The following is a 15219-nucleotide window of genomic DNA, read 5'->3' as shown; positions in this document are numbered from 1 at the left end:
ACCATTTATAATAACTGTACCATAGAATAAGAAAAAAAAATCCAACTTCATAAAGAAGCCAAAAATAAGAAATTGAAGTTCGTATACTTAAGGAGCACTCAATATTGCTCAAATAAAGTAAGCATAATCTTAACTTTCAACTTTTCTCAAGTCAAGGAGGCTATGAGTTAAACTCTCTAATTGTAATAATTCGGATCCAAACACCATTGACCCAACAACTTTTCAATTATAAATCATGTGTGGTTAGAAAAAAACTTAAAGTCAAGTCATTAGTAGTGATTAACTTAAATGCTTATATAAATCTTAACAATCACATTTGTATTCGATATGAGATAGAGGTATCACACCCCGCCCACGCAAATCCTTGATATTCTCATCAAGGCCATATATCACAATCACTGAGATGACACATGCTTTAATACCAATTATAATGATTCAGTTCTAAGTACCATTGGCTAAACAATTTTTCGAACCTAAATTATGTGACAGTCAAAAACTTAAGTTCAAGTCGTTAGTTATTGATTTAGACCCTTATATAAGTCTTAACAATTACATTCATATCATGTGGGATGGGGTATCACACTAATTTAAACTATAAAATAAAAAATGGAGTATGTATCAAAGAATTGATGACAAGTATTTTATCCACTTTACGAGAAAACAGTAGAGAGTATAATAATAGTTTATATCATTAGAGCTGTACTAAACATATAAACATTAAAATCTTATAATGATTACAAAACTGATGATAAGTGGGCGAAATATTGCTCTAAGAAATAATTGCACAGTTTAGAAGAGAAGATGAAGTCACCAGAAAAGTCTTTCAAGTTTTGACAACGTCATAGTCTCCTCAGTAAGTTGTGATTACAATACTGTCTATAATTCTTCTAAGAATCAATTAGAGAACAAAATTTTGAACCAGTATTTGACACTTATGAAAGAGAAATATCATGTTGAAATCATCACCTTAAGGGATGTCATTTGATATTGCAGAAGTCGAGTAGTGTACTTTACGTAGAAAAGATTATTATTAAATGCCTGAAAATTTGTGAAATTGTGAAGCAGCATCCCCTTCATGTCAGATTATAGGTCTGTCCCACAAGTTATGCCATATAGCTGCTTTGCTGTCCATGTTACATCAGCAAGGCTTCTAAGAGGAATCGCAATCTCTTCTATAATTGTCATTAGCAGCCCCCTGCATTCTGCAATACACAAGGGGAAGTTCATTTTAAAGCTTACTCATACTTAAAATGTTGCAAATGCATACCACTAATATTTTCTATAGTAGAAGCCTTCATGGTTTGTTTTTTTGTTTAATAATTGAAGAAGGGGGATTTGAACCCTACTCTTTAGACACGGAATCATGCATCAACTAATAAGTTAAATGCTCAGATGCACCTCCATAATTAGAAAGCTATGCTTTCGTGTCTATTGGCAATAGAAAATGACTTTTGAAGTTGGCCTAAAAACTTTCCAAGTCAACTATTAGTGGCGAAATAAACAATGTCCACATAATGGCAGATTGTGGATATGATGGCGGTGTTCTGTGCTATGCTAGTGTAAAAGAGATGGTTAAACTTTGAGACTCCAAATGGAACAAGTGTTCATGTTGATTAAGAGGAAATTGCTAAAGCATGCAACAAGCAGAAGATGTGATAATGACATAGAAAAGCAAGGATGCCTTGATTGAATTAGATCATGATAGATCCGAAGGAAAAAACAATACTGATATAGAACAAATTCCTAAAGGAATTATTGTACTATAAAGATATAAGACTTTCCAACTTGAATGAAACAGGACTAGGATACCCCTGTCCTCCAAACTAGATGAAGGGACAACCAGATGTAGAGTTTTCTCCGTCTTTGGTTCTCCACATAAAATGATTACATGGTTCCCAATTACAAATTTTAAGAGCAATATTTGGGACATAAGTGAGGGCTAAGCTTCATTGTTCAATACTATTTTTATATGCAAATTAAAGAAATGCAATAAGAAGGACCTGCTAACCTGAAATTTTACTAAAGTTCAGCAAAGACATTGAAGCAAGAACCTTATGTTCAACTTGTGCACCATTTTCCAGGATTTGTTTCAGTTGAGAGATCAGAGTGCAGAAGGTAGAGAGCCGTACCTCAGCATCAGTTAGTGAAGAAAGTGCACTGGTCAACCACACTACAGTAGTTAGGCAAGCAGTCACCAAATCCAAGTTTCCAGAGCTTAAACACTTAGAAATAGCCTTTAAAAATGATTTTTCCCCGCTTCCAACTAATGATACTGACAAATTCCTCAACCAATCTTCATTCGCACATTCTTCATCTTCCTGGTTGGTAATTAAAACTTCAGAATTCTATTATGTATTTGGTCATTTAAATAAAAGCAACCAACTATTTAAACGTATGTTCTATACTATTTGCAGATGTGCAGCGCATGTCTTTGCTAGAACTTAAATTGTTAATGTATATATCTTGCTCAGATAATAATTCCGATCATAAGAAGGGATGTCACCATACAGGAAAATAGCAAAGATATCATAGCATTAAAATCACATGCAGTAATCACAATTTTTCCTCCATTTTTATTTTTTTCAACTGTAAATATATATGAAGTCTATCTCTTTCTTCGCTTTCCCTTATTTCATGTTAAAGGGAAAAAAAAAAAACCAATTATTCTACAATCAAGTATATCTAGCCATCAACTAAGCTGAAATCGGTCTGCATCAAAAGATAACTCATTGTTAGATTGCCAGGAATGATAGGCAACAATTTTACGATGCATTCTGTCAAGTTTTAGATGCATTATGTATATTCACTTTATTCAACTAAGCCTTACCTTCGCAACATAAATCCTTTGGTTCCGCTGCAGTCTTGCACACAACATAAGCCTGAAAAAAGGTTCTCCAATCTAGATGCTTGATTTTGACTAATAATTTATTATTTCTCTAAGAGTCATTTTAAAACAAAGTAATACTATATATATATAGAAAGTAACGAGAACAACCAACACGACACGAGTAGAACGGTTGTATTAGGTGGACACTCGTAAAAGTAATGCGGAACAAATGGCAAGATTCACAAATTAGTTTTTTTTTAGGATATTCTAAAGTGGTTGGATTGGTGAATCAGATATAAAAATAATTAAGAGGTCTGTTTAACCTTTTTCTTCCCTTTTACTTGTTTCCTTTAACCTTTTCTCTCTTATCTGTTCCTTCTTAACTTTTTACTCAAAACAACTCTTATTGGACACCAGTAAAAGTAATCCAGAACAAAGGGCAAGATTCACAAATTTATTTTACACCTTTCAAAAAAAACAAATTAGTTTTACTTTTAGATGTTATAAAGAGTTTAACTTGGTAAATCAGATATGGAAATAATTAAGAGGTCTTTCTATTAACCGTATTCTTCCCTCTTAACCTTTTTCTTCCCTCTTGTTTCCTTTAACCTATTCTCTCTTACATGTTCCTTCTTAGCTTCTACTGAAAAAACAAGTCTTATTACACTAGGATCATCTCTTAGAAAGCCCATTTACCTCAATAACCATAATGGTACTCATTATATACATTAGACTTTGTTCTTGAGTAACTGTTTCTTCTTATTCAATGTATAAAGTTTTGAAAATTCATTTTGGGAAGAGATATACACTTCCAGTCTTTCACTATTAGCTCTTTCTCTAAATATTCTTTCAAATTTCATCGTGCTTAGCCCTTCTCTGCCCTATTCTCAACTCTATCGCTTACAGATTGCGTTCCCTTTATCCATCACCATCTACCACAACACTCATTATTTGAACAATTGTTTCAATCTTTCTCTCTGTAGCTTCCAACCATCCCTTTTATATATATATATATGCAATATTACCTCTTCTTATCACAATAAGCTCTCTACAAACCTCAATAACAATGAACTATGAGTAGAGAAATTAAATAATTCTTGGACAACAATACCACTCCTATATGATTATCGTGGAAGAAAGGAGAGGCAATGGTGAATGGATCGTAGAGATGAAACTTACCAATAGAATAGTGTCATCAACATCTACGTCCTCTTCTTTGTCAATAGAGTTCACTTCACAACCATCATTGAACCCTGCTAGCTTTAGAATCCAACCCTCTGTCAATAACTTCCCAGACAATGAAAAACGTCCTCCCAAGATAAGTAGTGCTCTGCAACATTTTTCTCGAACCTCTTCATCAATTAAGCTGTTATCTAGTGCTTCTGTAATGACATCAAGGGCCTCCTGTCTGTATAAGCTGTATTTTCGAGGTTCTACCTGCAGCACGTGTTCATCTCAGTCTTGGCAAAGACTTTGGTCCAATATTAAGAAATAACATCAGAATAAGAAATTGAGAAAAAGAGTAAACAATCAGAATTTATCGGAAAAACACAACATCAGAATAGGGAAACGAGAAGCAGAATAGACATTCAGAATACGACTAGTAAATCTAATGGAGAGCTTACCAGATGATCTATGTTCAATAAAAGTGTAGCAACCAAGGGTCTTTGTACAGGAGGAGAACTTTGGAGATAGACATGAAGAGCATGCATAGTGTTCACGATCTCTTCATTCTTCAACTCACTTAAAAGTAGTGGGACATCTTTCCTCCTGTTATGATGAAGACAAAACATGGAAACAGATATCAAATGAATTAGTCTCGCTCATAACTACCTCATGCTTTTCTTAATTAAATTTATATGCTATTGTTTTTTTTGCTTTAATGCCACTTCCACAATAGGGGAATACTTTATTGAAACAATCTCTCTTGACTTATCCCACACGATATCTAGAGGATATATCCATGGATTTCATCATTTTTATTTTCAATTATTTTTTCAGAAACACGTTGCTACAAACACAACTGCAGGTGGTAAGGACAAGATAAACAGCAGGGTCTTTTTGGACTAATATTCGACCAGTCATCCATAATCATCGTCACAATAAAGCGAAAAGAAAATTATAACATGGTTTGAGTACCAAATAAGAAAATGGAACAGGAATCTACAGAGCACTACAAACCCGAGACCTAGGTATCCTAACAGCATCATGTGTCCAGTATCCCACTATACAAATTAGAAGCATACGAACACGAGGTTGTGGATCTAAACGTAAACAAAGTCTAAAATCTAATAAGTTTCTCAAGTTTAGATATGGAGTATTACAGGGATATCAAGGTACATACTATATATACTCCATGTGATCATTTACTTAACTCCTCCTACCTCTCCCCTACCCCACTAGGCATAGGACATACATGCTCCCCCGTCCTTCACACACACACACACAAAGAGAAGAGAGTTAGAAGTACTCAGAGTCAAATAGGGCAGTTCCACTCGGCATTTTTTTCCATCTACACTATGTGCTGCACAGAATGCCAAAGAAGCAAAGAAAAACCACTGTAGAAATTCTAATAGAAAGATTAAATCTTAACCTGCTCAAGCATATCAGTTCTGTCAGTAACAACACTGCATTTCCTCTTGACTTATCCTGCTTGCTGCAAATCAGCTCAACCAGACATTGTTTGTTAATATCTCTTGCTATGTGATATCTGCAACTTGAATCCGCTTCAATGCAACAAGAAAGAAGTGCTGCAACACGTGTTTTCTCTTCCAAATTTCCTGATTCAAACCTTTGAATCAGAAATGGCAAGCCTCCAAGAGAAATAAGGTGTTTGGTATTCATAATTCTTTCTTCTGTGCCTAAAGTGGTAAGAAGTTGCTGTAATATGAATGTAGTTCTTTCACCCCTACTTGGTGACCCAGGTTCCCTTGAATTCCCAACTATTAGAAAGGCCAATGCCAAGGTATGCGTACAGTTCTCCGATTTCCAACTATCAATAACACGTTTCAAAATAAAGTTTGTAAGCGGCACAGACAGACATTCCAACGTTTTTCCTGTTACTGGACAAGTCCTGTTTCCCTGATTAAACCATTCCTTGATGGCCACTCTCTCAAAGGTTTGACCTGTCTCAAGGGTTACTGGGTCCTCAAACAACTTTCCAGTCAGAGGGCAAATAAAGTCCTGGGGTATGCTTGAGAGTAAGGATTCTTCATCAAAAAATCTGTAACTTTCATGCAACTCTGCACTGGGACAAGATCAATATGAGCAATCAATTCAAAATCTCGAATATAAAACGCAAGCATCCATAACATTATCCCTTCAACTTACCTTCAAAAGAAGACCTCACTTTAGTTGGCTGCTCCAGAAAAAATAAAATAAAAAGAACTTATTAGTAAATAAACATAGTGTACATAAAAGGAAACAGGACTGTTTAAAGAATATTTTGATGAATTTATACATTTTCAAGAGTATTGTGGATCAGCTCCTCACTAGGATTTGGAAGACCTTTGAGAGTAACATCAACTTTGCACTCAGTTTGTTGTGGCTCAAATGCAGATTTCGCTAGCCTCTTGAGCATGAGTTCATTGGCAATTAAAAGAACTGGTGCATGTAGCACATCAAAATCTTGTGCGGTTGTTTGCCATATATTATCAGCTTTAGAGCGGTTATTGGTACAATGGATATCTTTTTCCTTCTGCATACTCAGACCTGGCAGTCTCCAATCTTTTTCAGCTGTTGAGGAGGTGCCATCTTCCTGCAGCAGAATTAGATCCTCAAAATGGTTGGTTAAAAGCATTTCTCTGAGATGATAGTTAGACAAAAATGGCGCAAATAAGAGTTATTTTCTGATGATATGCCTCTAATTGAGAAGGAAAGCCTCAAGCAGTTACATAAGCCTGCATGCAGAATAAACTTTTATGTCTAATTGCCTATATTGCACATCTCCAGAGATCATCTTGGAGTGTAACTGCTATAGAAACCATATTAGATGCTCTGTAGATTTTTTAAAAACTTTCATTATTAGAAAAAAGATAAAAGAAAATAGCTGTACGTATAAGGCCAAGCTACATAAAAGTGTTGAAGCTTAGCTTAAACGATCAAAACAGCAATCAACTTGGACAAGATGCAAAGTATTGAAATTAATATAAAAGAGTATCATAATGTGATATTGTCCTTGTTTCCAGTGCTAGAACATTGTATGTCGATTAATGGCAGGTGCAACTCATTTCCTATCAAGAAAATCTAAAGCTACAGTGGTAATAATACAATGCACTAGCAGATTCTGACATACTTACACTCAATGGCAGTAAAAATTTAACTTATAATTCTACTTGTGTGACGCAACTAGAAAACAAAGCAATTTGCGATGAATAAAGCAGCAATAGAAGTAAATGGCATGGTGCAAACTATTAATGATGTATGTATTGCATGGAGAAAGCCAGAACTAACAGTCTTCAGGAAAATGGACAATAGGTGCTTTCATCGTTAACTTTCTTCTTTTTGACACAAACAAGCTATTAGAAGTCTGCTCATACTCTTTAGAAATAGGAAGATTACAGCATTTTCTTCTTCTGGAACCTTCTTTTTTTTCAAGGTCTGGTAAAACAAGTGTCTGACATTTCAGTTTCTATTATCTTTGCTGTTCTGACATGCTGCTAAACCCATGATGCAAAGATAGCAAATACTACAGGCAACATAATATTAATGTAGTTAGGGGTTGTTATGAACAGTAAAAATGTGTATTTGGGAGCGAAGCATGACTACGTACTAATGGGCCTTCGTTAAAAGAGAAACATTCAACTTTAAACAAACATCTTGAGAATGCAAGGAGAAGGGCCATGGCTTCCTCTTAAGCCCTGCCCACGAATATGCAACAAAATGAGGACGTATGCAAGTTATAAGTTACTTACAAGAAACGATGCATCATCCTGTGCAAGCAAGGAAAACGATGCATCATCCTGTGGACTTTTGGAGGAAGCTTCACCATTATCTTGATATGGATGTTTAATTGCCTCAGAAGAGCATGTTAATGTTTGTTTAACGTCAACAGTATCACCATCAGAGCTTCTCCTACAAGTTTCACAGTTATGTGGCTCCACATTATCTTCAGCTTCCTCAAGTCCAGGTTTATTGGATCGGCCAAATACAGCATCATAAAACTTTTTACTGACCATTGGCTGAGGTGAGAAAGGACCAGCTGGACTAGCTAGCTGCGGAGAATGAGCAAGTGAATCGTCCTGCTGAAATTTTCCTGCTGATACAGATGGAATGTGGATGGAAGGAAAAGAAGGAGCTTCAACCCCCTCTGTGAGCCAATCCTTGTAATATACAGCTAACTGATAAGTGCTAGAATCCAAAATATCAATATACACTTTCTCAAGAAGTTTCAGTTTCCTTTCGCTGTTTACTGCATCTGATAGAGAATCAGCTTCCTGATTGTACCAAGCCTTCAGATGTGAAAGATGTGGAAAAAATAGATAGTCCCACAGTTCAGGCAACAAATTTGTCCGGGCCTGAAAGGGTGAATCACAAAACACCTGCAATATATGCTTCGCTGAAACCCTGTCTTTCTTCTGTAGCTTATAGATCACACTGAGGTAAAGATGAGCACATGCTGAGAGCATAGCATTAGGAACCCCACATGTGAAGCCATCCTTTAAATCATTTGAATTCAAGCCAGTTATCACACTAAGCTGCAATGAAGCTTTTTTCAATTCTTTTGGACTTACAGAGTCCGCAACAGCTTTTTCTACCATCTCAATGGTTTGTTCAAGGTTGAAAATGACTTTGCTCTCATTATTTTGGTCTTCAAGTCCGGTGAAGCTAAGGAAGGAGAAGCAGCTGTGACGTAGGGCAGTCCGGAATTCCTCATTTTGGAGAAAACGTTTAATATAACCACTTAAGATGGATACAATGGCTTGAACAGCAACTTCATCAAGAGCGGGATGAGAAACTGTCGGTACCAAATCATCGTGCTTCTGAGGCTGGGTGCCATCTTTGAAGCTTTTGCTATTCTGTGAACCTCTATTAGCCTTGTCAGAAGCGGTCTCCCGCTGCTTCACGCTGTTGCGATGATTATCACTATAGCTTCTTCTTCCAAGCAGAGGTTTATTAAAACCATTATTATGCCTCTTATCTCTTCTCCCTAAGCTCTGCACTTCATTAAGAAATACATCGTTTACTCTCCCGTTTTCTTCCACACCAACCTCGACTATCTCATTTTCCTGAAACTCTTCTGAGGAATTGATATTCAACCATCTATCTTCTTGCCTATCACTAGAACCTCTTCCTTCAAGTCTTTCTTTATTTTCTTTCTTTAATTCACCGTTTAGTTTCTCTCTTCTAACAAGATAATCTCTTGGCCTCCTACCCGTAGTACTATCACTTCTCGACAATTCACCTCTCAAGTTGTACCGAGATATATCAGACCTTGTTCTCTCAGTCTTAACTCTGTTGCTAAATGGAGAATCTGTCTTACTCACTGCTTCTGACCTGATGGAGGATCTTGACCTCGTGACGGATCTTCTTCCTCCAAACCCTTCCTCCGCAAGAAGCTCCTCCAAAGATGATGCCATTTCGTTATGCTATTAAAATGAATTCCTCCCCGTTATGCTGAATCATGTAGCAAATAAAAATGAGCAACAGAAAGTGAGGAGAGCGGAAATACAGTACTAACTGAAATCAATCTTCTGCTATTTAGTGTCCACTAGAAACAAGAAAACTGAAAGAAGGCCAGCATGCAACCAATAACATCAAGTAAGGAAAGAAAATTGAGTTGATACAATATCAATCTAAATAACAACAAAATTCATTTCATCCAAAATGGGATTTCCACCAGAATAAATTAAATTTTACACTCCAATGAAAACTCCAAACAGATTCTACTTCTGAATGCCGACATTTCAAAGCATTAAACCCTGTACTCTCTCGTACAGAAAGAACACACTGTACTCTATCGTTGACTAGGAACTAGGAAGCGCCTGGCCTCTCTGATGCGGATTTTGAGAAACATAAAAAACCAGATAGACAAATATGATCAAACTACCTCAATAAAAGTATGCATTAAACACCAAATTGGTAATATATATATATATATTTTCCATCAACATAATGCAAAATACCGTTTTATATCTACTTCAAACTTACTTTCAATCGATTCTAAAGAAAAGATGGACTGTAATTCAGAAGTTAGCAGATACGTAGACCGGAATGACCTTACTTTTCACTCATATAAAATCCACTGCAGAAAAAGATAGGAATATCCTCACTTTTCAACCTCCCCGGGCCTTTTAATGTGATCCAAGCTGAAAACAGAATTGGGCACGAAACCCGAAATTTAAACCTTGCTAATAGACAATATAAACTGAGTTGTGGAGGAGGCTTAGTGGGTGGAAAACAGATACGAAGAATCCTAGGATGTGAAAGGAATGGAATAAAGGAGATGCTGAGTGAAGAAAAGCCATGCCATCGGGATACATGAGTTGTTGCTTGTTTATAAAACATTAAAAAAAAAAAAAGGACTGCAAAACTAAGAAAAAAACAAAGAGAAAAAAAGAAAGGCAAAAAGGAACGGTGAATATGGAGGGACATAACAATAGGCAACAATGCAAGAGCTAAGCCTCAAGAGTGAAAAATGAAAGCAGACAAAAAGGAACCTTTCTAGTCTCTACAATACGACTGTTTCAAGTTGTTCCCCTTTGTTTATTAGTTTAGACTTCAACGGTCTTAACTACTGCCGCCCTTGGGCTTTTGCCTACTCTCACTAGGGAGCGGTTGGTTCTATAACTATAAAAGAATACTTACAAGTTTTTTACTATATAATTGGTATATCAAGTTTCTTGATGAGGGCATTTTGTAGTTTTAGTTTCATGGTTTGTTTCAGTTCATGTTTTAGGCTGCCACCAAAGCAATCGCAACATTTGTTTTATGATGGAAAATGAAATATGTCTTGTAGTTCTAAGGTTGATGTGCAAAATCCATTTCTGCAAAAACGATAGTGAAAGAGATGACGATAGAAGAACCCAACAGCAACAGTGTAAAACAAGATGAGTTGCATTTCGGCTTGAGTAAGGGGAGCATGTGATTGTCTTACTACATGAGGCCAAGTATATGGCATGGCAAATTCTATAGTAAGGCTAACCTTAATCTAAGGCTACGAATAACAGCCATTAGATTTAAAGGGTTCATTTTCAGTCATTGATCAATAAAAAAAACTTATAACCTGTTTACTTGACAAACACGTTAAATAAAAACTTGTATAATCTAAAAATGATAAATTAAAAGAAAATAATTAATTAAAGCGAAAAAATTAACAAAGAGAATAACAAAATTTTGTGAAAATTAATCATTTATAATTATATTCTCGAGTAAAAAAGTTAAATATTGAAAAGTTTTTAAATAAATATTATAATAAAATTTTAGTTTAATAAATTAATATTTTAACTATAATTATTTTTATTTTTATTATTACTCATTTATAAATTAAAATTTATAAACCGTTAAATACTTTTAATTCAATAACAAAAAATAAAATGTTTAATTTTAAAAAAAATTAAATTTATTTTGACTTAATTGGCTTGTTACGATAAATCTCATACATTTATATTAATATTTTTCCAACCCTTACTCCTCTTTTATAATTTTTTACATTAATTCTTATAGTTTTACGTTAAGATTTTTAAACTACTAATTTTCTCCATAATGCCTTTTATCCTTGCTATTATTTATGCATAGATTAAAATTTGGAAGCCATAAAATATTTTAAACTCAAGAATAAAAAGTTAAATTTTTAATTTTCTCAAAAATTATGTTTATTTGACATAATTAACTTATTACGTTAAATATCACATATTTACATCAACATTTTGATACTGCTTGCTCCACCTTTATAATATTTTACGTTAATTCTTATGACTTTGAGTCAAAGTTTTTTTACTAAAAATTCTCACTATAATTTTTTATATTCTTACCATTATTCATACATAGATTAAAATTTGTAAACCGTAAAACACTTTAAACTTGAGAATAGCAATTTAAAAGTTTAATTTCTTAAAAAATTATGTTTATTAGACATAATTGACTTATTACGTTAAATCTCACACATTTACGTCAACATTTTTAAAATGCGTGCACTTATATAATGTTTTACATTAATTCTTACGGTTTTACATCATGGCTTTTCAACTAATAATTTTCATCATAATTCTTTTTATCCTTACTATTATTCACACATACATTAAAATTTGTCAACCGTAAAACATTTTAAACTCAAGAATATAAAAATTTAAATGTTTAATTTTCTCGAAAATTATGTTTCTTTGACATAATTGACTTATTATGTTAAATCTCACACATTTACGTCAACATTTTGACAATGCTTATTCCACCTGTATAATATTTTGTGTTAATTTTTACCATTTTATGTCAAGATTTTTCAACTACTAAGTTTCAACATAACTCTCTATATCTTTACCATTATTCTTGCATAAATTAAAATTTGTGAACCGTAAAATACTTTAAATTCGAGAATAACAATTTAAATGTTTAATTTGTCTAAAAATTATGTTTATTTGACATAATTGACTTGTTATGTTAAATTTCACACATTTACATCAATATTTTAAAAATATTTATTCCACCTTTATAATATTTTACGTTAATTCTTACGGCTTTACGTCATAACTATTCAACTAATAATTTTCATCGTAATTCTTTTTATCATTACTATTATTCACATATAGATTAAAATTTGTAAGCCGTAAAATGTTTTAAACTCAAGAATAATAATTTAGATGTTTAATTTCCTGAAAAATTATGTTTATTTGACATAATTCACTTGTTACGTTAAATCTCACATATTTATGTCAATACTTTAACAATCTTTATTCCACCTATATAATGTTTTACATTAATTCTTATGGTTTTACATTAATTCTTACAGCTTTACGTCATGACTTTTTAACTAATAATTTTTATTATAATTCTTGTTATCCTTACAATTATTCAAGCATACATTAAAATTTGTCAGCCGTAAAACACTTTAAACTCAAAAACAAACTTTTAAATGTTTAATTTTCTTGAAAAATATGTTTCTTTGACATAATTGACTTGTTACATTAAATCTCACACATTTACATCAACATTTTGACAATACTTATTCTACCTTTATAATGTTTTACGTTAATTCTTACCAATTTACGTAATAGTTTTTCAACTACTAAATTTCAACATAATTCTTTATATGCTTACCATTATTCTTCCATAGATTAAAATTTGTAAGCCATATAACATTTTAAACTCGAGATAACAATTTAAATGTTTAATTTCTCCAAAAATTATGTTTATTTGACATAAATGACTTGTTAAGTTAAATCTCACATATTTACGTTAATATTTTGACAATACTTGTTTCACTTTTATAATGTTTTATGTTAATTCTTAACACTTTACCTCAAGGTTTTTCAACTACTAACTTTCGTCATAATTCTTTTTATCCTTACTATTATTCAAGTATAAATTAAAATTTGTCATTCGTAAAACACTTTAAACTCAAGAATAAAAAAGCAACTATTTAATTATTCTAAAAATTATATTTTTTTTTGACATAATTGACTTGTTACATTAAATCTCGCACATTTTTGTCAATATTTTGATAATGTTTGTTTTACCTTTATAATGCTTTACATTAATTCTTACAACTTTTCGTCAAAATTTTTCAAATACTAAATTTAAACATAATTCTTTATATCTTTACTATTATTCTTGCATAGATTAAAATTTATAAGTTGTAAAACACTTTAAACTCGAGAATAACAATTTATAATTTGTCAAATAAATATAATTTTTGGAGAAATTAAACATTTAAATTTTTATTCTCGAGTTTAAAATGTTTTACGACTTACAAATTTTAATCTATGCAAGAATAATAGTAAAAATATAAAGAATTATGTTGAAATTTAGTAGTTAAAAAACTTTAACTTAAAGTGCTAAGAATTAACGTAAAACATTATAAAAGTGAAACAAGTATTGTCAAAATATTGATATAAGTGTGTGTGATTTAATGTAACAAGTCAATTATGTCAAAGAAATATAATTTTCAGGAAAATTAAACATTTGCATTTTATTCTTGAGTTTAAAGTGTTTTACAAATAACAAATTTTAATTTATTCATGAATAATAGTAAGGATAAAAAGAATTATACTGAAAATTAGTATTTGAAAAACATTGACGTAAAACAGTAAAAATTAACGTAAAGCATTATAAAGCTGGAACAATCATTATCAAAATATTAACATAAATAAGTGAGATTTAACGTAACAAGTCAATTATATCAAATAAATATAATTTTTAGAGAAATTAAACATTTAAATTGTTATTATCAAGTTTAAAGTGTTTTACAGCTTAAAATTTTTAACATATGCAAGAATAATAGTAAAGATATAAAGAATTATATTGAAATTTAGTAGTTGAAAACTCTTGACGTAAAGTGGTAAGAATTAATGTAAAACATTACAAATGTAGAACAAGTATTCTCAAAATATTAACGTAAATGTGTGAGATTTAATGTAAAAAGTCAATTATATCAAAAACACATAATTTTTGAGAAAATTAAACATCTAAATTTTTATTCTCAAATTTAAAGTGTTTTAGAGCTAACAAATTTTAATGTTTACATGAATAATAGTAAAGATAAAAAGAATTATCATAAAAATGATTAGTTGAAAAGTTATGATGTAAAGCTGTAAAAATTAACGTAAAATATTATAAAGGTGGAACAAGGATGTCACGACCCGGTACTTTTTTCGAGCCCGTGACAACCGTCGCGATGTCTCGATAGACATACCTTATCCGAAATGTCAACCGAAACCTCACAAGGCTTTAGCATCAGTTTTTCGCCTCCCCTGTGAGCAACAGTTACTAAATATCATGTTTTAAAGGAATATAGACCATTTTCAAATCAAAGACAATCAAAAAGTAATTTCTACCGCACAGGGGTATTTTGGTCATTTTTACCCAAAAATTTCGAAACCTGCTAAAAATATAATATATAAATGAAAAATATACATTTCATATCTAAAATAAATTTAGGTATCTAAATCATCCATTTAAAGTGAATTTTTATCCAATATAACTAAATAAAAATATTTGATAAAATATTTCATTTTCATATAAAACAATATTTATAAAGTTCTACGTAAACAATTACTGTAGCGTAATAATAAAATAAATTCATATACATAATAGCACACAGCGCCAGGGTATACAAAAATATTTTACAATGACATGTGAGCCCCAAAATAACAAAAATAAACAGGACTGTAGACCTACGATTTCTAAGGGTGCAAATTCAAAAGCAAACCCTTGACAAAATCGACTATCTACAGACTGCT

General features: G+C 32.2%; 1 protein-coding gene across 4 annotated transcripts; it reads right to left on the bottom strand.

Moving 5' to 3' along the window:
* Positions 1-673: 673 nt before the first annotated feature.
* LOC18589685 (putative E3 ubiquitin-protein ligase LIN-2) lies at positions 674-10335 on the bottom strand. 4 transcript variants are annotated; one of them, XM_088809357.1, is made up of 9 exons: positions 10050-10335; positions 7741-9442; positions 6288-6584; positions 6158-6185; positions 5421-6069; positions 4453-4597; positions 4007-4264; positions 2130-2318; positions 674-1202 (listed from the first exon to the last, which is right to left on the bottom strand). In XM_088809357.1, exons 2-9 carry the CDS (start codon positions 9403-9405, stop codon positions 1185-1187), a joined length of 3249 nt encoding a protein of 1082 aa, XP_088665483.1. In that variant the 5' UTR covers positions 9406-9442; positions 10050-10335; the 3' UTR covers positions 674-1184. The 4 variants fall into 4 exon arrangements, with proteins under 4 accessions (XP_088665483.1, XP_088665482.1, XP_017982364.2 ...); XM_088809356.1 differs by having other exon boundaries at positions 2009-2318; positions 9977-10334; XM_018126875.2 differs by having other exon boundaries at positions 2009-2318; positions 10050-10334.
* Between the last annotated feature and the right edge of the window lie 4884 nt (positions 10336-15219).

This window comes from Theobroma cacao, chromosome 9 (genome assembly GCF_053813885.1).
Source record: "Theobroma cacao isolate CCN51 chromosome 9, ASM5381388v1, whole genome shotgun sequence".
Classification (NCBI taxonomy): Eukaryota; Viridiplantae; Streptophyta; class Magnoliopsida; order Malvales; family Malvaceae; genus Theobroma; species Theobroma cacao.
Note: the sequence above shows the minus strand (reverse complement) of the source record. Positions and strands in the feature narration are given on the sequence as shown.